Source organism: Mastomys coucha, unplaced genomic scaffold (genome assembly GCF_008632895.1).
Source record: "Mastomys coucha isolate ucsf_1 unplaced genomic scaffold, UCSF_Mcou_1 pScaffold2, whole genome shotgun sequence".
In the NCBI taxonomy this organism is placed as follows: Eukaryota; Metazoa; Chordata; class Mammalia; order Rodentia; family Muridae; genus Mastomys; species Mastomys coucha.
Window position 1 is genome coordinate 10,509,420 of NW_022196902.1, and position 24,307 is coordinate 10,533,726.

General features: G+C 42.3%; 1 protein-coding gene across 5 annotated transcripts in view; it reads left to right on the forward strand.

The window, feature by feature from the left end:
- Window positions 1–24,307, forward strand: part of Nhsl1 (NHS like 1) — a 232,848-nt gene that overhangs the window by 30,142 nt on the left and 178,399 nt on the right. Inside the window, exon 1 of one of the 5 annotated variants that reach the window (XM_031380508.1) lies at window positions 10,569–10,617. The exons of the other annotated variants lie outside the window; for them this stretch is intronic. Coding sequence (XP_031236368.1) covers window positions 10,584–10,617 — 34 coding nt within the window. The 5' untranslated portion in view covers window positions 10,569–10,583. Of the gene's footprint in view, window positions 1–10,568; window positions 10,618–24,307 lie in introns of those variants that run through there. 5 annotated transcript variants of the gene reach the window in all.

The window sequence follows — 24,307 nt, forward strand, 5'->3', positions numbered from 1 at the left end:
AAGTTCAAGGTCATTCTTAACAATGTAGAGAGTTTGAGGCTACATGAAATGCTGCTAAAAGTAAAAATAAAAATTTATCTCTTTTCTTTTGTATTGACCAATTATAAAAGGAAATAGTTTTTAATTACTAAGGTCTTCTTACATGAGAATATGCCATTTCTGCCTTAGGAAAAAAAAAACTTTTTTTGTTGTTTGTTTTTTTTGAGACAGGGTTTCTCTGTGTAGCCCTGGCTGTCCTGGACTCACTCTGTAGACCAGGCTGACCTCGAACTCAGAAATCCACCTGCCTTTGCCTCCCAAGTGCCACCACTGCCCGGCTAGAATATGTTTTTAAATGTTAACAAATTCAGATAAATTGAAATTATGTAACTTTTCTCATCATAATGCAATAAAAGTTTTAAAGTTTCAAAAAAAAAAAAAAGAACATTCTAGTTTCGGCCTACTCTTTTTTTTTTTTTGGTTTTTCGAGACAGGGTTTCTCTGTGTAGCTTTGGCTGTCCTGGAACTCATTCTGTAGACCAGGCTGACCTCGAACTCAGAAATCCACCTGCCTCTGCCTCTCAAGTGCTAGGATTAAAGGCATGTGCCACCACCACCCAGCCAGACGGCCTACTCTCATGTACAGAGTTGGTCACTGTCAGCACATTGGCATCCATCCTCTCATTCTGGTATTGTTCCCCCTCCTGTGTATCAGCACACTCACACACGACTGTCTTTAGAAACACAATGGGATCATGGAGCACACCAAGTACAGCTTGAGTACTTTCCCTTTTGTAACAATACGTTTCCCAGTTTTCATGTTCATAATTCGATTCCAACGTTTTCTTTCTCCATTGCCGGTTTCTCATTGCATGAGTCTTACAGGCTGCTTTGTTATTCTCCCCTGACGTGCAGGTTGCTTTGCAGTTCTGAGTAGTTTCTAGTCATGCTGCATGCAGCATCCTTGCATGTACAGTCTGTGATGCTCACCACCAAGAAGTGCTATAAAGCTGTCTTTTGAAGAGGGTAGGGTTAATTGGGGGGCATAGAAGGTTACATGAAAGCAAATGTGGTTCATTTTGCTCGACATGTTGAGTTTGTTTTTTTAAATTTTATTTAGTGTGTATGAGTGTGTTGCCTCCATGTATTTATATTATGTCCAGTGGTTGTGGAGGTCAGAAGAGGGAGTCAGATCCCTTGGTACTGGTTGTGTGCCACTATATGTGTCCTGGGAACCAAACCCAGGTCCTTTGGAAGAATGGCAAATGGTCTTAACCACTGATCCACTCTGCCCTACAGGATGGGTTTCTAAATTGCTACAGTAAATGTCTTCAGATTGCTATTTTTCATATTTTCTAAATGAAAATTTTATTTTTCTCTTTTGGCTTTTGTTAGTATATATTAATTATACATAATGGCTTTAACCTTTTCATATATGTACATAATACAACTTGACTATAGTTACCCCCCTTATCCTTACTTGTCTCCTTCCAGTTCCCTCGGACCCCTTCCCCTTCTTCATCTCAGCTAATCTCCCTTCTGTTTTCATGCCTTTCCCTCCTCAATGACCCAATGAACTTCATTAAGGTTGCATGCAGGAACAAAGGTAAAAGATGGTTATAGGAATGTGTGCATCTTACAGGTGGTGACGTCACTGAAGAAAATGTCTCCTCTTACCCAGAAGAATGCTTTATTTTTATTTTTACTTTTTATTTTTTGTATACCTCAGCTGGCTTCAAATTTTTGATGTACTTGAGTTTTGTTTTGAATTCCTGATTCTCCTGCTTCCATCTTCTAAGTGCTGGATTATAGATGCGTCCCATCCTATGCACTGTTAATTTGAATCATATTTGTCTCAATGTATTTGACCCTAGTATACATGTAAGATTATTTTTCTCTATATTTTATAATTAGAAATATATATTAGAAGTTACATTTTTTTTTTTTTTTTGGTGATGTTGGGAATAGAATTAAAGACCTTGTGCATAGTAAGTACATTCTCTGCCTCTAAGTTACATTCCTAACCCTCGGATTGGCTTTTAGGCCATGCTTAGATATAGAATATTTTTTCTGAATCTATAGTTAGATACCTGTATTTTGATTTGTCTTTGACTGATTATCCACTCCAAGCCTGAGTTCTGGGTTTCAATGCAGTGAATGCTGCTACAGCTTCCCCTGTCAGAAGAGCACCATCTGAGGCAAGTCACAGACTGCTTTCTGATTCTTGATCCTCTCCTTGCTTTCTCATGGCACTCTTAGAGTGGATCTGCTGCTGTTGTCTGTTAAATGCATGGTCAACCACAGTAGTAGGGAGAACTGCAGGGAAGTCTGGGGTTTTGCCTGAGGAGAAACTTGATCACTAGGGAGAAAGATCTAGGCTAAGTTCTAGAGAGCAGGGGTTGAGGGTGTAACACTGAAGTAGAACACTTGAGTGCAATGTTATGGCAAGGCCCTGGATTCCATCTTCAGCGTGGCCAAAACACAACAAATCAGCTAAGAAATAAAATGTACTGTTAAAGGGGATAGTAGTTTTGTGTCACAGTCACAAAATACCTGAGCTTGGGTTAGAGAGATTGTTCAGTGGTAAAGGGGTTTGTCATACAAGCGTGAGAACCAGAGTTAGGATGTCCAGAATACATGTGAATACTAGATGGGTCTGTAATTGTAATCCTCGTGCTTAGAACAGGAAGACAGAGGATCTTTGGAGCATCTGTTATGGTGTGGCCCAAAAGGCAAGAGTTCCTGGAAACCTTGTTCTGACAGTAAGGTCTGGAGATATGAGGACATCGGATATTTGGTTAAAGAAAGGGAGGGTGGAAAATAGACAAGTCAATCAATGAAGATGAAAAATACAGTAACTCCTATTTATTATATTCTTTTGGGGGGTACTAAGTGCATGGTCCTCAGTTAGTATAATGAGTGAGTACACATGGGGACAATTGCAGGAACACCCAGAGACTTGAACACTCAGAGACTTGAACACCCAGAGACTTTCTTGCTTAGGAAGTTTACTTGCTTACTTGTTTAGGAAAGATTAGTTAGTTGGTGTGGCCTTAGAGGAAGTGTGGCCATATTGGAGGAGGTGTGTCACTGGGGGGTGGTTTTAAGTTTTGCTCACCATCTGCCTGCAACTTGTAGATCAGATGTGCACTTTCAGGTACTTGTTCCCGCATGTCTGCCTACTTGCCTTGCCACCATGATGGTCATAGACTAGCCTGAGACTGTAAGGAAGCTCGCAATAGGTTGCCTTGGTCATGCTGTTTCATCATAGCAATAAAACAGTAGCTAAGACATACTTACTATCTGTCTGTGTGTCTGTCTGTCTGTCTATCATCTATGTATTATCTCTGTCTAATCCCTTGTTTCTCTGTCATCATGTTTCCATGTATTATTCATCTATCATCTATCTACCTACCAGTCATTTGTCTGTTTGTCTGTCTGGGTATCATCTATGTGACTCCAGCTATATGATGATGAATACAGCCTATTGTTTTTGTTACTCTGAAGAATCCCAATGTAAATCTTGCCTTTTCTGTTTGCTGAACTTGTTCTTTAGCTTTCAGTTCCATTCCGGTTCTCTGAGTTGACAGACTATGTTTCCTGTCATCGGTCCTGCTCTTGCTCAGCAAGTAAGTCTCCGTGTGTTCCTGTAATTATCCCCATGTGTACTCATTCCTTCAAACCAAGTATCACTTGTTCCTACTTTCTTGTATAGCGAGGTCACCAGCCTACTTAGTGTGGGCAGATTTGTCCCTGAACAAAGTGAAAGACTTTAGCTCTGGCCTGGTTGCTAAGTATGATGTGAGGAGGGAAAGCAAACGGGGAAGCATTAGAAGAGGCACACTGCAGAGCTTGTGTGACCCAGAGTTAAGGAGGACAAGAGGACAGGCTTAGTGTCTTCTAGTTTAGACCTTGCACTGGATAGCAGGTGTGATGTGTCCTAGGATCCAGGAGCCGCAGTTTAACACACTGTGAATTTCCTTTTTTGTTTTTTTTAACCTTTCAAATATTTATGATTTAATTTCATCCATACAAAGCCAAACTGGAAAATAATTCATAGAGACATTTAAAACCAAACAATACAAAAGGAAATGCTTGTGAGCTCATCACCTCCACTTAACTGTGGATGTTATTTGTTTAGATGTATCTCTTCATCACAATATCATTTCTGTAGTTAGCTGTGTATTACATTGTTTCCTTGGATGTATATCATTGTATCATTTCTGTGGGTAGCTGTATATTACATTGTTAAACAGATTGAGCTAGTTTTATTTTATGTATATATTTTGCCTTGCATACCTAGTGCCTCTTTGAGTCCAGAAGGTTTTTGGATCCCTTGGAATTATAGTTACAGAAGGTTATGAGCCACTCTGTGGTTTGGAGGACTTAAACCCAGGTCCTCTGTAGGAGCAGCAAGTGCTCTTAACTGCTGAGCCTTCTCCAGCTCCATGTGTGTTATTTTAATACTTGTGTAGGATTCTGCTAGAGAGGAATGACTGGCTTTTGCCTCCTCTCCTTTCCTCCATCCTTCCTCTATCTTTCCTTGCTTAATCGCTCTGTCCCTGCATCAGTTCATGTTTTCCTAAGACCTTAAACGTGCTGGGCAAGCACTCTACCACTGAGCTACACCCCTAGCCCAGTTTGCTTTTTCTCAGCTCTTGACTATTCTGCATAAAACCTTGTCCAACCTGTTTAGCTATTAGTGATTCTACCAGGATAAGCTAATAGTCATTATAAACCCATGCTTGTTTGAACAAAAAGCTTAAGCATCTAACATCTGAGTAGCCAGTTTTGCAGCATTCACGAGTGACTCACTTATTTGCTTGAAATGAGAAAATATGGGAGGAGGCAAGTCAATCAACTGAGTTTTCTTTAAAGGAGCCATACTTATAGCACATAGAAGTAAGACTGCCCCCAGTCCTGCCTTTTGGTAGATTTAGACGGGAGAGCACAGATCACACTGAACTATGACAGCTGATAAGACTACCTACTGAAACAGTGGTTTCACAGCTTTTTCTTCTGTATTTTAGTGTGTCTTCAAGAAGAAATGATTAAATACCAATGGTTCGATTGTTTTTTCTCATAACAATTGTAATTCAGCTGTAGCTGTAATGTCATGTGATGATAATTCAGGAATTTTCCAAAAGGAAAGCGAACTGGCGAGAGTTACCATGTTTATTTCTCCTTTTTCTCAGGAAGTGTTGGTTGTTTTTCTTTCTCCCCATTTGTACTGTGTGTATCTGAGTCTGTGTATGTGCCTGTGTGTCACAGTGCACAGAGACAGCACTTGCAGGAGTTGATTCTCTCCGTGTACCCAGTGTGTCTTATAAACTCAGCTCCTTGGGCTTTGCCTTGGAGCTGTCTCTTCAACCCAAGAAGGCTTTGTTCCTAAAAGATGAATTTACCTAACTAAAGAGTCAGCATTATTTCAAGAGTTTCTCTCTCTCTCTTTCCTTTTTTTTTTTTTTTTTGAAAACTGGGGTTATTTTAGGAATAAATTTGTGTCATTTCAATTATTCAAGGCACTCTTTAGCCTCTGATTTCCTCCATTTCCCCTGTAGCTTAAGGGACATTTGGGTTTTAGTGTTTATTTCTGTTTCCTGCCACAAATAAATGGAATGAAAGCAGATCCACAAGAAGGAAATGAAGTTCCAATGTTCTTCTGTTCAACTTTTTTTTTTTTTTTGCTTTGTTTTGCTTAATTATCATTTCACGATTTTTGGAATTTTGAAGATGTGTGTGTGGGGGTGATTTAAAGTAGATCCTCCATACCAACAAACCAAGGTGTCTTGAGGACCATAAGGTACCTTGAACATTCAAAAGTAAGAAGAAATGTGCTCCAACTACTGCGATAGATCGTTGAAATCTTAGCCATCACTGGATCACTTAGCTTGGATTAACTAAGTGTAAGAGGAAATAGAAAGAAAGGCATCCCAGAGGAGATGCATAGATACTGCAGGAGAAGTACCATGTAGGCATTGCTCTGGTTGTTCCTTGGAGGAAGGGCACAGGCCGTGGGGCTTCAGTTGTGTTTTGGATTCAGAGAAAAGAGTATAAGGTGTTATAGGAAAAGGCAGCATGGGAGTCCTGTGTTTTAGAAAGGGTGTGGTAGAAAGTAACTCTTCCTCTCTTAATTGCTTGACTTCCATTAGAGTCAATTAATATAATAAGTAAAATGTCATAATGTATGTGCTACTGCGTGTTTAATACTGCCTCTTTAAATTCTGGTGTTTTCAGTCCTTAGGATCTAGTTGTTACATGCTATGCTCATCATTAACCCTGGCTTTTCTTTCATGTAGGGAAATATCAATTCTTGTTTGCAGCTAAAACATGCCAAATGTCTTAAATTTATTTATCCTTTTGCTAGTAGCTAGATGTCTTAGTTACTTTTTTATTACTGTGATAAAATACTTTGGCAAGCAAGTAAAGGGAGAGAAGGGTTTATTTTGGTTTGCAGTTCCAAAGGGATGTCATGGCAGAGAAGACATGGCTCTCCACCCTTAAGATTTTACAATGTTTCTCAACAGTATCACCAGATGTGGACCAAGTGAATCTCTGGGGGATTCTTCACATTTAAACCACACACCAAGAGAAGAATGGGGGTGGTTTTCCATAAGCTAAGTGTCATGGTCAGTCATCATCTCAGCGTAGTCTGCATTTGCTAGTTCTTTCACCCGTTGCCAGTCCTTGGGCACATGTTCTGTCTTCTCTTGTGGAGTTTGGGTCAGCTTAGCTGCAGATACAAGAGTCATGGGAATACAAAGATGGTTAAAACACTGGAAATTTAAAAGAAACCACGAGTTCTCCTCATTCCTGCTAATCTTCAGGAAGTTTCTTTTATATTCAATATTGTCAAATGATTTAAAACTTGAAGTGCTGGGAAGTCTTTATGTATTGATCCAGATGATCGGGTGGAATCTATGTGAAGGAAATTAAGCCGTTCTATTATCTACATGCCTGTATTCATTGCAGTATTTATTTACAGTAGGCAGGACGAGTGTCAGGGAGAAATGGATAAAGAAAACTTGGTATGCGTTCACGTGTACGCACTCATACATACCCATACCTATAACCCTCCCCCCATGAATGAACTTGAAATACCGTATACTAAGTGAAGTCAGCCACTACACTATGTGAAAGGGAGCTAGTGCATGGTTATCATATACATACATGATATGGAATTTAAAAAGGTCAACTCTTGAAACAAAACAGAATGTTTGTTCCTGGGGACTAGAGGGTGTCAGAAGGTACATAGTTTCACTTATGGAGAATAAGTTAGGCAGAGATAATGTTTGTGGTGACTATGTGTAATAATGTGTGAAACAAAGCACTCCGAAGGAGTGAAGTGGTAGATGTGTGTAAATCAGGGTGTTTGTAGTGATTAGTTTACACTATGTACATGTGGTCTGTCCTCCTGTTATACACCTGTTAGAGTTTGAATCTAGAACGTGTTATATAGGTCTGGCCGTGGTGGGGACTCCTGGGAGGTAGAGGCTTCCTGAAAGAACTTCAGTTCTTTGGAGCTTAGCCTTTGAAGGGTGGAAGTGGGACCCTAGCTTCTTCTACCTTTTTATTTAGTTTACATGTGCTTGTGCACATTTGTGTGTGTAGGGGTATACACACACACACACACACACACACACACACACACACACACACACACAGAGGCCAGAGGTCAATATCAGGTACCCTTTTTCAATCACCTTCTACCTTATTTATTTATTTATTTATTTATTTATTTATTTATTTATTTATTTTTCGAGACAGGGTTTCTCTGTGTAGTTCCTGGCTGTCCTGGAACTCATTCTGTAGACCAGGCTGGCCTCGAACTCAGAAATCCACCTGCCTCTGCCTCCCAAGTGCTGGGATTAAAGGTGTGCACCACCACCGCCTGTCCTCTACCTTATTTTTTGACTGGCTCTTTCACTGCACCTGGAGCACACTGACTGACAGACAGGCTGGCCGGTATATTCTGACATGTTCCTGTCTCTGCTTTCCTAGAGCTTGGATTCCTGGCTTTTACTGGATGCTGGTGATGTGAACTCAGGCCGTATGCTTGCCACAGCACACACACACTTTTGCTAACTGAGCTCTCCTCAGCTCCCTCCCTTGTTTTGGTTTTCTGGTCATGTGATGAGTGGCTTCTTCCTACATGCACCCCTGTCATTCTACATGCCCCAGAGCCACAGGACCAACTGATCTGGCATGGCACCTGCTAGGATGCTGATATAAAGCCTTAATCTCTGTACATATTGACTTGTCTTTGGTGTTTTCTTGTTGCTGTTATACTAATGGAAAGCTGAAATACAACTTTTGTTTGTCAATTAGACCTCCATAAAGGTAGGTGTGAGGTGGGGAGTTAGAAGGACTCAGACTGTATTATTCATGGACTGTCATAAAACTCTGTATTAAGTAGAGCCTTTACTTTTAGATAAGTACAGCTTGTATGGTTTTCCCATGGTAGTTTTCCTTTCTTAAATCAGGAACATACGTTTAGGAACATTTTGAAAAATGTTTTCAGATATTGTATCGTGATTTTTTTTTTTCATCCATGATCATTTTCTCATTTTTAGGTTCCTCTTCCTTTTGTTTAGTTTAGATAATTACTTAGATAATTTAGGAATATTCTAGTAGCATCGCACATCACAGAGATTGATTCTTTGTTTTTTCTTTATATTTATTGATTTATCTTTGAGATGGGTCTCACATCATGGTCTTTCTGCTACAGCCTCCCAAGTGCTGGAATAAAGGCCTGAAGCCCTATGCGTGACTGCACAGGAGTCCTTTGGGTATCTTCACAAAAAGCATTCTTTGGTCCCGAGTTTCTAATGTCACCCAGGACCACTCTGTGTCTGCTTATAAAACCTTTCAGAACATATTTTGAGTTTCTCTGGAAGGTTCTAAATAATTGTAAGCATAAATTACAAATCATTAAAATGCAAATAAAACCCCCATTAACTCCAATTCCGAGAAATCTCCACTATTTGAACAAACACTGTACTGATTTCTGGTTCCTGGAGCAGCAGCTCTGCTGTTGAAGACCTTGCTCTGGATGTAAATCATGCAGCCTTCTCAGAGGGGTACATCTGCCGTGTAACTGCCCTGTTATGTATAAGCTTGGTCAGCAGGGAAATCCTGTGTGCGTGTCAAAGCAGTACTGTGTCAGTTTTTAATCTATAAATGACCATTGATTATTATACCTGATAGATGGAGAAGTAGGGCATTTCAAACATGGCATGGGAAGAAGTTTGTTTTCTCATGATTGTTGTCTTAAGAAAAATGGTGGCATGGAGAACCTACCTGCCTGAGGTTTCTTCATGTTTCCTTAGCTGGAGAATTACCATGCACTACTATTATGATCCAGAGAGTGTTCATTTCCATTAGAGTTGCTGAAGGCAGGGAATCCAGGGTATATTTAAGCTGGGAACTGGAACATTGTTTTTCTGTATGAGTGAATGCTAACATCTATGTGGTGTGGACATGGATGGATTGTACATTAACAGTTTATGTCTCTTCTCATTCTTAATGGTACTATCTCCTTAGCCTTCTCTTTCTTACATTGTTCTAGATCCTCTTAGCCACAAAATCAGTGCTGAGGGCATCTCATTGTTGGTTAACATTATGAGCGCTTTCAGTAGCTCAGAGATGCCTCCTTCCATCTCTGCATTGGAGTAGTGAGGCAGACAGACAGACAGATGATGGCCTTTGTTCCTTTTCTTGTTGACATAGAAGATCTAGTGGGTATTTATGGTCACTAAGCTGGTCATTGCCATTGACCACCAGGCTCCTCTTATATTTGTGTATCCATGTGTGGGAGGGTGATCCTTTGGCACAGTGTTCCTCAAAGTCACAGCTTGACAGCTGCATTTGTACAGTGTGTGTGTGTGTGTGTGTGTGTGTGTGTGTGTTGAACTCATGGGCACACATTGAGGTGTCACTCCTCAGGTGCCATTCTCCTTTTATTTTCTTGAGTTAGGACCTTCTACTTTCTGGAACTCACCCAGTAGGCTGGAGTGGCTGGTGGGGATCCTCAGCCATCCTGTCTCTGCCTTCTCAGCATTGGCATCACAAGTGCCAGGTACCAGTGTGCCTAAGCTTTTTTCACACAGGCCTTGGGGATTGGAACCAAGCCCTCATGCTACCTTACCATTGCACTCTCTTCCCAGATTGTATTTCCAAGATTTACTCAAGCTGATTAGAGCAATGGAGGAAGGCTTTCTTTTCCTGAGCTTGCCTTTCAGGTGAAATGCGCTTCTCCTATGACGCCGTCATCAGATGGCCACACAACTGCCCATGTCATATCGCCCAGAACTGTGTATATTCTGGAGTTTTAATAGCACATGGCGACAGTTGAGCACAGTTGGTGTTCTGTTAGCGAGAGAGGGAGTGGCATGATCTGGGGGTTGAAAACACAGAGGGTACCTCGAATGCTAGTCTTCTGGTTTTATTTGGTTACAATCCTTCTGAAATAACCGGCCACATAAAACTATGGTACCTCATCTGGCTTTACTTAATTCTTTTCAGTTTTAGTTATTAAAATGATAAAGAGCAGCCTTTGTTGTATTAGGAAGGAGAGGCTGGTTGTCATTTCATTTGCAGTGAGTATGTTCCGCTACCTTACATTTGCAGTGATTGCTGGTGAGTATGTTCCGCTACCTTAACGATTCATCTCAGTGTTACAAGTTAGGTAAAAGCCGTGTTAAGTCGGTTTCACACATGCTTAAAAAATAAAATTAAAAAGCAAAAAGCTAAGGCAAAGCCCTGTTGTTCCAGAGTCTCTTCTAGTCAGTGGAACGCAGTCAGTGAAGGAGCTTGCTGTCTGACCAGGTCGGGGGCCTCTGAAGTACAAGTTAGATGTGGAACACAGGGCTTTTATTAGGGGATGGCTGTGGAGAGGGAGGTGACGATGGAGAGGTACACATGTATCGTTATTGTCTAATTTCCATGCTGCTTATTGTGTGTAGGTTTTGTTTTAAAGATTTACATATTTGTTTTAATATTTTGGTTTTTTTGAGACAAGGTTTCTCTGTAACAGCTCTGGCTATCCTAGAACTTGCTCTGTAGATCAGTCTGGCCTCAAACTCATAGAGACCCCCTTGTCTCTGCTTACTGAGTGCCCGTCAAGATTGATTTTTACTTATGTGTCTGTGTGGGTCTGTGTGGGTCTGCAGAGAGTGCATAGAATCCCCTGGAACTGTGCAGCTGGCGTCTATGAGCCCTTGATGTTAGTGCATGGAATCATCATCAGTGGACAATTAACCTGGGAGTGATCTCTCTCACCCCTTGTTTTTGTTTCTTTAAGACAGGGTCTCCTGAACTCACTGTGTACCTGAGGATGGTCTTGAACTCTTGATCTTCCTGCCTCTACCTCCCAAAAGCTGGGGTTGGAAATATGTGCTGCCACAGCCAGTTCTGAACAGCACTTTATGGTGTCTAATTAGTATATTCAGGAAAGATCTTGTCACTTTAATGAGGAAGGAAAAAAGACACTATTATTCAAGTTACTTTGAAACGTGTTAATTCCTGCACTTCTTTCCCTCTGGATTTGTTTTGTTTTTTAGTGTGGAAATGTTTGTGCATGCTAAGCCTACACTTTGACACTGAGCTATACCTCCAGACTACTCCTGCTTCTTTAAAACACCAGTGCCATAGGTGCTCCCAAATCCCATTTCTCAAAGTAGCCACTCAGGCTTTGTGAATATACCATAGGTTTTAGTTTTCCTACTATAAAATACCAATACTTTAACATAATTAATCATTAATACAGAAAGAGAATCTTTTTGGTTTTTCGAGACAGGGTTTCCTCTGTGTAGCCCTGGCTGTCCTGGAACTCACTTTGTAGACCAGGCTGGCCTCGAACTCAGAAATCTGCCTGCCTCTGCCTCCCAAGTGCTGGGATTAAAGGCATGCGCCACCACTGCCCTGCCAGAAAGAGAATCTTTAAGGAATACAGAAAATAGGTTGGGAGTGAAGATCAATGGTAGAGCACAGCATGTGTGCAGTCCTGGGCTCAGTGCCTACCACCACTGGCCACAACGCACCCAAGCTTTGGATCACATGAGAATGACTGATGAGCTCTGCTGCCCTCGGCTCAGTCGGCCCCCAGCACACACGCCCAAAGTGTGGATGCGTTCTTCTTACATAATGAAAATCATCTCATTTGTATTGTTCTGCAGCTGGGATTCCACCCCCCACCCCCTTCTCAGCTCCTCAGCGCACAGAAATTGTGTTTTGTTTTGTTTTAGTATAGGATGGAACTACTAGCCTCCTCCAAGGATTTTCATTTTATTTTTACATTTGTTTACTTTGTGTGTGTGTGTGTGTGTGTGTGTGTGTGTTCATGCGTGCGTGCACGGGTGTGTGGGTATGTGTGTGTGTGTGTGTGTGTGTGCGCGCGTGTGTGCGCGCACGGGTGTGTGGGTATATGTGTGTGTGTGTGTGTGTGTGTGTGTGTGCGTGCGTGCGTGCACGGGTGTGTGGGCATATGAAGACATAGCCTTCTAAGTGTACTTTCACATCTATTTCAGCAACAGTGGATCTACTGGATCTTTTAAAAGATTCTTTTTATGGCTATGAAATGTGATTGGGCCACAACTGTTTCCTCACCTGTGGTCACTTGTGTCTATCTGAGCTGTTTGAGAACAGAGCGTACATAAATTGGTGGTGAATTGCTGGTGATTTGTGTGTTTTTTGTTTTGAACCTTTGTATTTTTAAGTTTTCATTGTGATGTCACATGTGTCTCTGGACTCCGAGGGTGTGCTCTCACAGCAGTTTACTTCTGCCCTAACAGAAGCAGCAACTGATAATTGATAATAGCATCCGAAAGCTAAATTGACAGTAGTGTCAGCACTTTGCAAAATGTTAAGGACTAAAGGGCCTTTTTAAAAATTACATCTTATTTACTTATTTATTATTTGTGTGTGAAAATGGATGTGTGTGGAAGTCAGAGGACAAGTTACAAGAGTCCGTTCTTCCCTTCTTCATATGGGTCTCTTTGATCAAGCTCAGCTTTTCAGGCTTGGTGGCAGGTGCCTCTAACCACTGAGCTATCTCTGAATCAAGACCAGTGATCCTTAAGAGATCCTTAAATAATTTGTGGTAGATGCCAGCAGGTTGGCCTTGGGGCCATAGCAGGTTAGGAAAGCCCAGCTGTAGCTTCAGAGTGCCCTACCCTCTAGAACAGAATTTCACTGAGCAGTTTAATGGTTTTGTGCGTTGGGAACGCAGATGTAGTGGAAACCCTTGAATCTCCGATGTTCCTCCCCAGGGCCAGGCGATGATCATCTGGCGGAGATACTGGGAATTCTTAGCTCACCACCATTGTAATGCTGCTCCCCCTTTGCTTAGGAAATTACCTGCTGGTGATTATTATAAATGGTGGTAATTAAACATTTCAGAAAGTGGAACATTCAGTCTGTGGGTGTGTAATGATCTGGCGGGTGTTCATGTTTCTAGAATGTGAGGTCTGTGGATAAACAATGGCCTTTTTGTTAGAAATCCTGCCCCCACCTATGTCTGTTCCTTTAGAGGTGGGTGTTCCATCACTTACAGAATAAGATGAATAATATGTGTTGTCCTGTGTGTTTCTCAATCCTTTACAAAAGTATCTCATTTATTACTATTAACCATGTGTACAGTCATACAAGTACCATGGCATGCATATGGACATCAGAGGAACGGTTTTGGGAGTTGATTGTTTCCTTCCACATTATGGTCTGTCTGCCACATAAAGTGCTATTCCTAGCTTAATAAGGTGCAGGCCTCTGCTTTGAGAAGTTCCAGCAGTGCCACAGGAGGTACAACGATCCAGATGGAGAGGTCGCATGGATATAGGGAGACCTTAGCACTGCATAATATGAGAGGAAGCTTGTCAGTCCAGGTCTTCTGGCTGATTCTAGTCAGAGGGAGCCAGCCTCACATGGCGGGCAAAAGAGAGCTACCAAATAGGGCCTGGATTGCAGAACTGTATGGAAATGCTTTTTTAAAAAGTCTTAATTCTAGAGTGATCTGTTATTGTAGCAACTGATGAGTGAAGATACTCCGGTAGCGGTGTGTTCATTTTAATAGCTCCTTGGCAACAGGTTGTATAGGTGTGCTAGGAAAGTGCAGTATAAACGGTTGCTAATCTGAGATTAAACAAATTTGTCAGTATATTTTATGCTGTTGACTAATGTAGTTACATCTTGAGGCCAGGAAAGCAATGACATAGCCATCAGAGACTTGGGAGTCACTGGATCTTATAATGAACAGTTTTCCACTGTAACTCAAATGATGTCTTAGGAATAGTTGTTTGTGTTTCAACACAAAAATGACAACAGTTTAAATCAAAGCTGAAAGACAAACATATGCAAAAAATATACTGCTTTTGAAATTGGTTGAATGTTTATCCTTCTCCCCAGAGTCTGTTCCATTGGTTGTTTCAAGCAGAATGCCTTGGGAAGTGTACTTATCCAAATGTTTTCCCTCAAGCACTCTGTTTCCCAAAGCTGCCTGTAAGCCGGCCGCTTTCTTTAAAAAGTGAATAAGCTTAGGAAATGATTATTCCTCAAAGTACATAAAACTCCCAAGCAAGCCCTTGTTCTGAAGACGGATCTGATTCATTAAGAGGCATCAGGATAATTGTCACGATTTAAAAATTTAAAAGAGACTCCGGAGCCTTTGGCTCCAGTGTAAAACTTTCTGTTGCTTTCCTGGCATAATGCCTCCGGTTGGATATTTTGTGCTGTACATTGCTCCATTTTTGGGTTTTGTTTTGTATTTTTGTCCCCAGGACAGGAAACTGCAGAACAAAATATATTCACTTTGGTAATCAATGCCGTCCCTGTGGTGACCCGCTCTTTTTTAAGTGATTATTAGTGAATAGAGCCCAACACTTGGAGACCGTGCTCTGATGGGTGCCAGTGACTGGCCAGGGTTTAATTCTTCTATCACAAAGACATTGTAAAACTAGGAATCACTATTTTGACACAAGGAGAGCAACATTCACATTAACAATTGCATACTTTATTTCTCTCAGGAAATACTGTGCTTGGTTTTAATTAAAATTCTTGAAGAGTGCAGTCTTCATAGGACACGCCCACCCGACTGTGCTCACTCTTGGGATTAATTCATGATTGTGTAAAAGTAGTCTTATAGAGAACTGTTTGCTCACTAGAGTGCGAGGCAGGCTTCTGCCCGAGTGCTGGATTAAAGTTGTGTGGTGCCAGTGGTTTTCCCTTTTTACCTCTGTTTCTTTACTTCATAGGCCTGGCTCCTTGACAGCAAAACTAAATTTGAGATAATATATATTTTTAAACATTATCTTCCTCCCTCTCTCCTTCTCCCTAGGACCTTTCTACTGATCTACCACTTCATCCCTCCACCATGTATGTGTGTGTGTGTGTGTGTGTGTGTGTGTGTATTGTGACATGGGTGTATAGGTCAGAGGACAACCTTAGGCATCATCTTTAGGAATATCACCCATCTCCTTTGAGCTAAGGTCTCTCATTGGCCTTGAACTCACTGCTTAGGCTGGCTGGCTGGCTGGTCAGCAAGCTCCCAGGATGCTCTTGTCTACTCTTCCCCAGTGCTGGGGTTACAGTGCATATCATCACGTTGGCCTTTACCTGGATTCTGGCCATCAAATGTAGGTCCTCATGCCTGGGAGGCACTTAGCTTGCTAAACTGAGTGGTCTCCCTTGTCCCCACGGCATTTTTAATTCTTTAATTGACATGTTGGAAGATGCTCATTGAATATCACAACTTGAAAATGGCTCTGAAACTATTTTCTGCAGTTTTCTTGCTCTATGATTTTTATTTTAAATTAGCTAATAGAAATTTGAGAAATTTGTTTTGTTTGTGGTAAAAAGTTAAGATCTTAAATGGCTGAAATACCTCTTAGGACTCTAGGCATATACTGTTTTCCATCTCTTGAACCCTAAAGAACTGGCCGGTGCTGACAAAGTCTAGCCCTGTGTCTGCACTAGCAGTTTCCTCAGTGGAAGCCACTGTTCATGCCAGACACCTTACCTGTGGGCTATGGGTTTGGCTCAGTTTGAATTGCTGTCCCTGATGTCTTCTGCCTGATACTGTAATAGTCCATGATGAACCCTTTGAAAATAATGGCTTCAATGTTGATGAGCACAGGTAGGAGGCAGATATTTCAAGTGATCTTGGGAACGAATACCCTTTCTTTTTTCTTTTTTTAAAGATTTATTTATTGTATATAAGTACAATTTAATGTATATAAGTACACTGTTGTTGTCTTCAGACACACCAGAAGAGGGCATTGGATCTCATTACAAATGGTTGTGAGCCACCATATGGTTGTGGAATTTGAACTCAGGACCTCTGGAAGAGCAGCTGGTGCTCTTAACTGCTGAGCCATTTCTCCAGCCCTGGCGAATACCCTTTCATTACAGTGTTCTTAGTAGCTCTTATGTGTTGTGTGTAATTTTAATTAATCCATGCTTGCTCTGTCTAAGTGCCAGCAATGGTGGTCTCACTCAGCCCCCACGGCTAGCTTATGCTTTTCCTATAAATGCCAGGAGCTGCAATCGCTCTACATTGATCCTCAACTCCCTGGCTGGCTCTGCCAGTGCAGTACACACGGCTGTATTCTCTCTCTTGCCTACCCTGAGTCTTCAAGAATGAAAAACACCAGACAATCTTAATATTTAAAATCATCCTGATGTCACAACCACTGTCAAAATCTGTTGTCTTAAACTCATCAGCTGTTCTATGTTGGAATTCTTCCGCACTGGTCTAGCCTGAGCTGAGCTACATGGTGCCCCATGCTCTTCTCTCACCACCGCCTGACTGAAAAGGCCTTTCTCTATATTCTATCCTCTTCCTCTCCAGGACTGGGAAAACCCACCTCCATATCTTCGCCCAGCGATTGGCTTCTGCCATCTTTATTTAGCCAATCAAACAGTTAGGGAGCTAGATTTTTAATTATCAGCTCCTCCCCCTACACTTATATTTCCTTTTGTAATTTCTCTTGGGCAGCCCATGGTCCTTGTCTCCTGGTGCCTGGGGCAGCCCATGGTCCTTGTCTCCTGGTGCCTGGGGCAGCCCATGGTCCTTGTCTCCTGGTGCCTGGGGCAGCCCATGGTCCTTGTCTCCTGGTGCCTGGATGCTGCCTTAGCTTCCCTTTGAGTCTCTCCACTCATGCCCTCTTCCTCCCACAGGTCTCTTCCATGCTTCACTCTAGCCAGTCTCAACCTTTAAGAATCGCTGTATTTTTTTTTTTTTTTCTCTTTTGAGAACAGGTTTAATGTGTCCCGGGCTGGCCTTGAACTACCTATGTGGCTAAGAATGACTTGGAAGCTTTGATTCTCCTTTCCACTTGCCAAGTCTTGTAATTATAAGTGCGTGCCACCAGCCGGTGTAAGGGATTGAACCTAGGGTTTTGTACAGACTAGACGACCATTCTCCCGACAGTGCTACTTCCCCCGCCCCCCTTTTCTCAGTGTAAAAATGTATTGAATATTGCCTCTTGGATGGAGAATCTCAACCCTTTGCCTACACTTCAGGTTCCACTGGAACGCAGATCCTTATTTGTTTTCGTTTTGTTTGATCACAGTTGCTAAAACACATAGTGTGTGCTGCCCACTGAGCCTGTGTGTGTCATGAGACTTTGTCTATGTTGGGGTATTTGTGTGTGCAAACCCTTCGTCTTTCTGCTGGGTCTTGTTTTGTAAGCATGTTTCCAAGCTCTCCATTTCTCTTTCAAGTTTTCCTCTCACTCATGCAGATTTTAGTTTCTATTTTCCATTAAATGTAAATTAAAAATCAGATACTGAGTGGTTTCTTAGTCTTACACATGAAAAGAAATATATATATATATGTATGTGTGTGTGTATATATACATATATTACACAAAAATAAATAAATTATGATTGAATTAGGTAGCTTATGAATCAAGTTAAGAATTTACTCAGAAAATAGTTCAACTATTCCTTAACATCCTTGGTTACTAAGTTGATTTTAAAATGAAGTCAGGAGTTCTTGACTTCCCACCCTGAGTTTTGCTGCATCTCCAGGCAGACTAACCATTCCGAAATGAGTATGAATGTGCTTTAGGCCCAGTTTAGCTTTCTGAAAACAGATGGCTCAAAGAGGAACGGAAGTGCCTTGCCATCCCCTCAGGAAGAATGCAAGCGTGTTTGTCCTCATGCAGGGGCAGTGTGTCTCTGTTTTGGCCTGACTTCTGGGAGCTCAGAACTCTCCAAAAGATGTTTTCGTGAAAATAGTGAGCTCTTTTCTTGATTGTCCTTGTATTCTTGGCTGAGTTTCTTGTGTTCTGGCTGCTTTGACTCATTAAAATTCAGCTGGATCCACAGTGGCTGAGAAGGCAGCAAAGAGTGGAAGATGATGCTGAGGTCTGCCCAGGCTTCTGAGGAAAGATGCCAATCTCCAGAGGAATGGTGGGACTCAGTTCCCTTTATCCAGTCAGTTGGCTGCTTCAAGCTCTCAGCTGACTTAAGTAGGTTTTCCAGGGTCTCTCTCTTTTAAAATGTATATTGGGTGGGACCTTAACTTTTTGCCTCCCTGACTGTCCACATGCTTTCCTTATTGAAAAGAAAATGGTTGATCAAGTTCAGCATTGCATTTTTTTTTCAGCTTAAGCATGTTTTTACAGTTGGACAAATATTAAACTGTTTTAAGAACTGCTGTCAGTAATGTGGCCCAAGTAAAATTGATTATAAAAATGGTATTGGTTACAATATCAAATGAGTTATTTCCCTTCTAGAATATTGAAAACACACATTGAGACACTCATCCAAGGATATAATTATGTCTTTGAAAGATGGCTTTGAAAAGAGTAATCAACATATTCAGTTAATAGGGCTTTGCAGTTTAGCATCTTGTAAGAGAAATTTGTTTATTTTGAGAGGAAGAAATTGTGTTCCACTAATGAAAATTGGAAAAATACATAATTGAAGAGTATGTTCATTTTTTTCCTGTTGTAGTATGTTGTAAAGCTTGGCTTCACACAAATCATTTTCTTATTGTCTGTTTGCCTGATTTAAGGCCTTTTAGATTGTTAGAAGGAAATCCCATTATCAGAATAGCTTTTGTAACAATTGCTACCATGAGTGAGTACACAGAAATAGACCTGTCAAAGGCTGGAGAGATGGCCCAGTGAGTCAAGCACTTTCTGTGCATAAGTGAGGGCCTGAGCTTGAATCCTCAGCACTTCACAGAAAAGCCAGTGTGGGGAGGCAGACAGGTCACCCAGGGGATGACTAGCTATCTAGTGTGGGTGAAAAGCTCTGAGTTCAATGAGAGATTCTGTCTCAAACAAACAAATGAACAAAAGCAACAACAACACAACAAACCAAACAAGTACAGAAGAGATTTGGAAAGACATTCTGCTGTCAACTGTTAGCTTCCACACATACCTTCACAGCAGACAAAACACACACACACACACACACACAGAGAGAGAGAGAGAGAGAGACAGAGACAGAGAGACAGTGAGACAGAGAGACAGAGAGACAGAGAGACAGAGAGACACAGAGAGAGATAGAACTGCACACTCTGGAAATTGCTTCTTTTTGAACAATGCTGGGGAGCAACAAATGATTTTGGTATTCTCAGGTCATAATTGTTTTTCCCTTTCTCTAAAACATATCTGATATTTTAAAGTTGATTATTAACTTCAATTTTTATTGAAAATTCAATTTTTATAAACTTTCTTTGATTATATAAGCAATATCAATGAATGTTGAAAATTTGAAAGATTATAATTTCTTAGCATATAGAATTGGACCATACAATTGTGTCCATGTTCCAATGGACACATAAAGGTGTTTTAAAATTTTTAACACTTAGTTAAGGCTTTTTCTTTACATGGAAATGTCAAGTGTGCCTAGTGTCTTAGCAAAATTTACAGCCTATGTAGTCAGGAGCAGGTCTACCAATACCAAAGTGTGAGGAAATGACTGAGCTGTTTTATGACTCTGCCCTGAGAGGGAAGAGATTCTCGTATTTTCATTCTACCTAAAGGAGTTTGGTTCCAAGAGCTAACTCTAGTCTCGAAATAATTTGGGCAGACCCATTTGACAGGCTTGGATGGTGGCTTAAAGGTGTTTCCTTCCCAGATCACACATTAATTTGGGAACTAAGAAGTCAAATGAAATAATTTGGACACTTCAGTGCCAGCAGTCAACACATCATGGGAGCAGTCAACAACTGAGACGACAGTCTTCAACCTGCTCTCCCTTCAAGCATCAAAGCCTGGGCAGAGGCTGGAGGCAGGGGGGACTGGACCTCAGCAGGGCTATTCCCTTAAGGAACCACAGTCTGGCTCGGTAGTGTCTACAGAATGATCGGATACCACCGAGCAGAACCACATTCATGGTGCCAACCTTTTCTCAAAGAACTGGAGGGAATTCACATGCTAGAAAGAAGACTGAGCAGTTACAAGGTGCAGGGCCCAAATAAGTTTTAGACCAGAATTGTAAAAAAGCCCTATCCATACCAACTCTGCTCAGAGAGACCTAGGGCATACATCGTCCTAGCACTCCCCTCCTCTGGTGGCTGATTCCATGTTTACCTGAGAGAACTCCAGGAAAGTCTGAAATCAAAGCAGAAGAGATGGGCACAACTGTGTCAGAGATTCAGTTCTGATAGAGAAGCCTTCTATCCAGGGACCTGCCACTGTTTTTATAGACCCTACCTCTGTTGCAGTGTAGGGCCCTCAGAAATGACATAGGAGAGAAATGCTAGACAGGGTTCTGATTGTGTTAAGTCCAGGTGTGAGAAATGGGAAGAGGAGGCTTATCCCTGAGCAGAGCAAAGGCTTAGTGAGCTCTGAGCATGGGGTCCCACTTAGGAAAATGGGAGACCCATTATTGCTTCCGGATATGACATGAGTTCCCTAGGAATCTTTTATTCAGTCTGTCTCCTTACCCCCACAGTGTATATACGTATCACTCAATTTATTGGCACCCGGAAGAGATCCCTGCTTATGTGATCCAGGTCCTTTGAGCCTTAAACTCTTACCTTTGCTCCTTCTGCTTTCCAGCGGTGCTATCCATATATACATTAGTCAGTTACAACGAGGCAGGGCTTGGGACATAGCTAAATGGTAGAGGCCCTGGGTTCAGTTCTTAACAGAGTGAATGTGAATGAATGTGCGTGAATGAAAGATAGAACAACAAACACAAGCCAGGCAGACACTTGGGAAGAACAAGCACTTGGTAACCCTTCTGCGGAGGCAGGTCCTGACACCTCCATGTCCTCCATCTTTGGTCACTGACCTCCCTCTTGCATGGCTAAGTGGCTTGGCCTGTTCACCTGCCCTCCACTCCACCAGTTTAGGCTGTCATTTCTTAGTTTAAGTGACTGTCAAGGCCTTTGAACTGCCCCTTTGCATGCATTCTCAACTCTTTGCTCCTAGCTCCCCCTACCTAATAGAGCAGTGCCCACCTCAGTCTTGGGTCTGGTTAACTTTGCTCTGAGTGACTTCCTGAAGCCCCTGCTGTCCTGTTGCAGACTTTAACAGTATACACAGGCTTTCTATCTTCCACCCGCTTTGTTCATTTCCATCTCATTCTGTAGACTTCATCTACAGACTGCCTACTCCTCTCTTGAGTCTTGTGGTCCAGTTATGGGAGCACCAGTAAGGTATGCTCACTGGCTTTGCAAGTCCTCAGGGAGCATACATCGCCTGTTGCTTTTAAAATTAACTTCTAGTTTCCAGTGTGCCATTCGCAGGTCTGATTGTACTGGATAGTCACTATGCATTATTCAACTCAGGCTGCTCACAGTGACCATACATTTGACTTGCTTTCTTGGAATCTTTGAGGCTATGAGTGCCATCGGCAGACAAGCAGTTGGTCCCTGTCATCCTTATCCTTGTCTCTAGTTCTCCTGTGTGTCATTGCCAATATTTCCTCACACTGGATACCATGTCCACGACTTGGCAATGAGTGTACTCGTTCCTTATGAACCCACTCCATCTTTCCATAGCCCCATAAAGTAAGAAATGCAATAAAATTCTTCCTTTTCTCTGTTAGAGGTAATTGCTACTATTGTCTTTGGAGTGTTGATTCAGAGCATCATGACTTCATTTTTCTTCCTTTTCTTTCTCCCTCTCCCCCTTTCCATTTCCCTTTTGGTGAGTGAATCTATATGCTTTGTGTGTGTGTGTGTGTGTGTGTGTGTGTGTGTGTGTGCATGTGCGTGTGTGTATGTGTGTGTGTGTGTGTGCGTGTGCGTGTGTGTATGTGTGTGTGTGTGTGTGTGAGCGCACGCGTGTGCGCATCTGTGTATATCAGGGTTCACATGCAGAGGTCATAGGACAACTTTTGGGGAGTTAGCTCTCTCTCTTTTTTCCTCCATGAGATTCCTTTACCCACTAAGCTGTTTTGCCAGGAACAATTTCATTTGGGGAAGGCATATACCTCATTGATAGACATTTCAACTTATAGCTTCTGTTAGGGCCTCCCATGTTGGTCTTGTTCATATCATTTAGGTCATGAATTAACTTTCTTCTGTCCTCTGTAGAACTAGAGTTTGCCTGAACTAGAGTTTACAAACTTCCTTTGTGTGGATTTGCTTTCAGGCTCTTTCATCCCTTATGCCCAAATAAGTGAAGGACTCTTTTGTTCGTATCCTAAGTGTTCTCTCTCTCTCTCTCTCTCTCTCTCTTTCTCTCTCCCCCTCTCCCCCTCTCCCCCCCTTCCCTCTCTTCCTCTCCTCCCCCCCCCCTTGGACACATACTATAATCTTGATATCAATCCTCAATCAACCCCACCTCCTGTCACCAGCCCAGATGGGAGATGGGCTCACAAAGCTGAGGAGCTTTGGCAGTTGAAGAAGGTGACTTTTCACTAGCTTTTGACTGTGTCAGAAGGCTGTTGGAGGAGTTTTCCCCAAATCTGTGTTGGAGCAGCACTCTTGCCCCACTGAGTGAGAACATGTGTTCTGAACCTGGGGCTGAGTGTATCACTCTGGGTGGCTGATGTACAGTAAGGGAGACTGGCTCAACAGGGGTCTCTCCTGCTCTGCACAGATGTCTACAGAGGTGTCTGAGCTGCAGAAGGCCTCCAGTTCTCATCAGTGCATAGTTGTTAATGGCATATAAAATCAGCAGCAATAGAGACCTAGGCATCACGTTTGCTCATTTCCTACCTCCCTCTCCTTTCTCCTGGCGTTTTCTCGCTTCCTGAGATGACTTCACCCTGTGTAGCCCAAGCTGACCTCAGATGTACAGTACTCTTGCCTCTTGTCTCTCAGGTACTGGGATTCATAGACACTCAACACAGTAGCTGAGTCTCTGTTCTTTTTTTTCAACAGGCAGTGTTTAATTATGTTGTCTAGACTGACCCTGGACTCCAGTCATCCATCTGCCTCAGCTCTCCTAGTAAATAGAACCAGTATCCTCTTGTTTCTGTCTAGCTCTTTATCACCACAGTTTTAGTCAGAGGCCTAAGGTGGGCTGAAGGCTTCATGAGAAATGGCTGGCAGTTGGGCTCAGAACTTGAGGAGCAGTGACAGCCATAGATGTGAGAGTGCCGCCATCACCTCATAGACGTTCATGATGCCCCATGGCCATAGGTCAGTTGTTGAGAGCTGGTAAGAGGGCACATGCTTTCCTGTGCCGCTATTCTGGAACAAAGGAAGCCAGACCCCACAGCTCTGCAGTGTTCCTGACAAATTCAGCGATGTCAACCTTAGTTCCTAATTTTCTACCTTATTTCTTTGTGGCTTTTCCCACAGTCTCTTTGCTTCACAAACATGCCTTCCTCCCCTCACCTGTTCTTGACCCAGAGGACTTGTGTTCTAGAAAACAGTATTTGTTCTGTAAACAATATGGAAGGGAGAGGCTATTAATAGGTAGACAAGCCAATGAGAAGTGTGTTCGCTGCCTTTGAATGGTAATGGTGCTCTGTGTGTGTGTCCTTTCAGTGAGTGTGGGAGGGACAATGAGCTTCAGGCGGCAGTTGAAGAATGCAGGTTGCCTAGTTCCCTGTGCCGTTCTCCTACAGCAAGCAAGACCACAGGGTGACTTCACATACCTGTTTCTCTTGACCTTTCCCCTGTTAGAGTCATCCTTTTTGCTATCTGATTCTCCCCAGTCTTCCCCAGGACACGTAAGCCTTGTTCACCTCTCTGTGGCCCCATGCTCCCTTCCCAGCCTCCAGGCTTCCCCCCCTCCCACCCCCCCAGGTACTGTAATGCTTAGGTCACCCCACCTACTTTTCTGTTTAATTATGATTTACATATTGATTTACTTGTGCTAAAGATCAACTGTCCTTCTAAACTGTGGCGACATACTGGCCATGCTTTTCTGCCCTTGCTGTTGCCAGGAGAGCTGCCTTGGTGCCTGTGGTC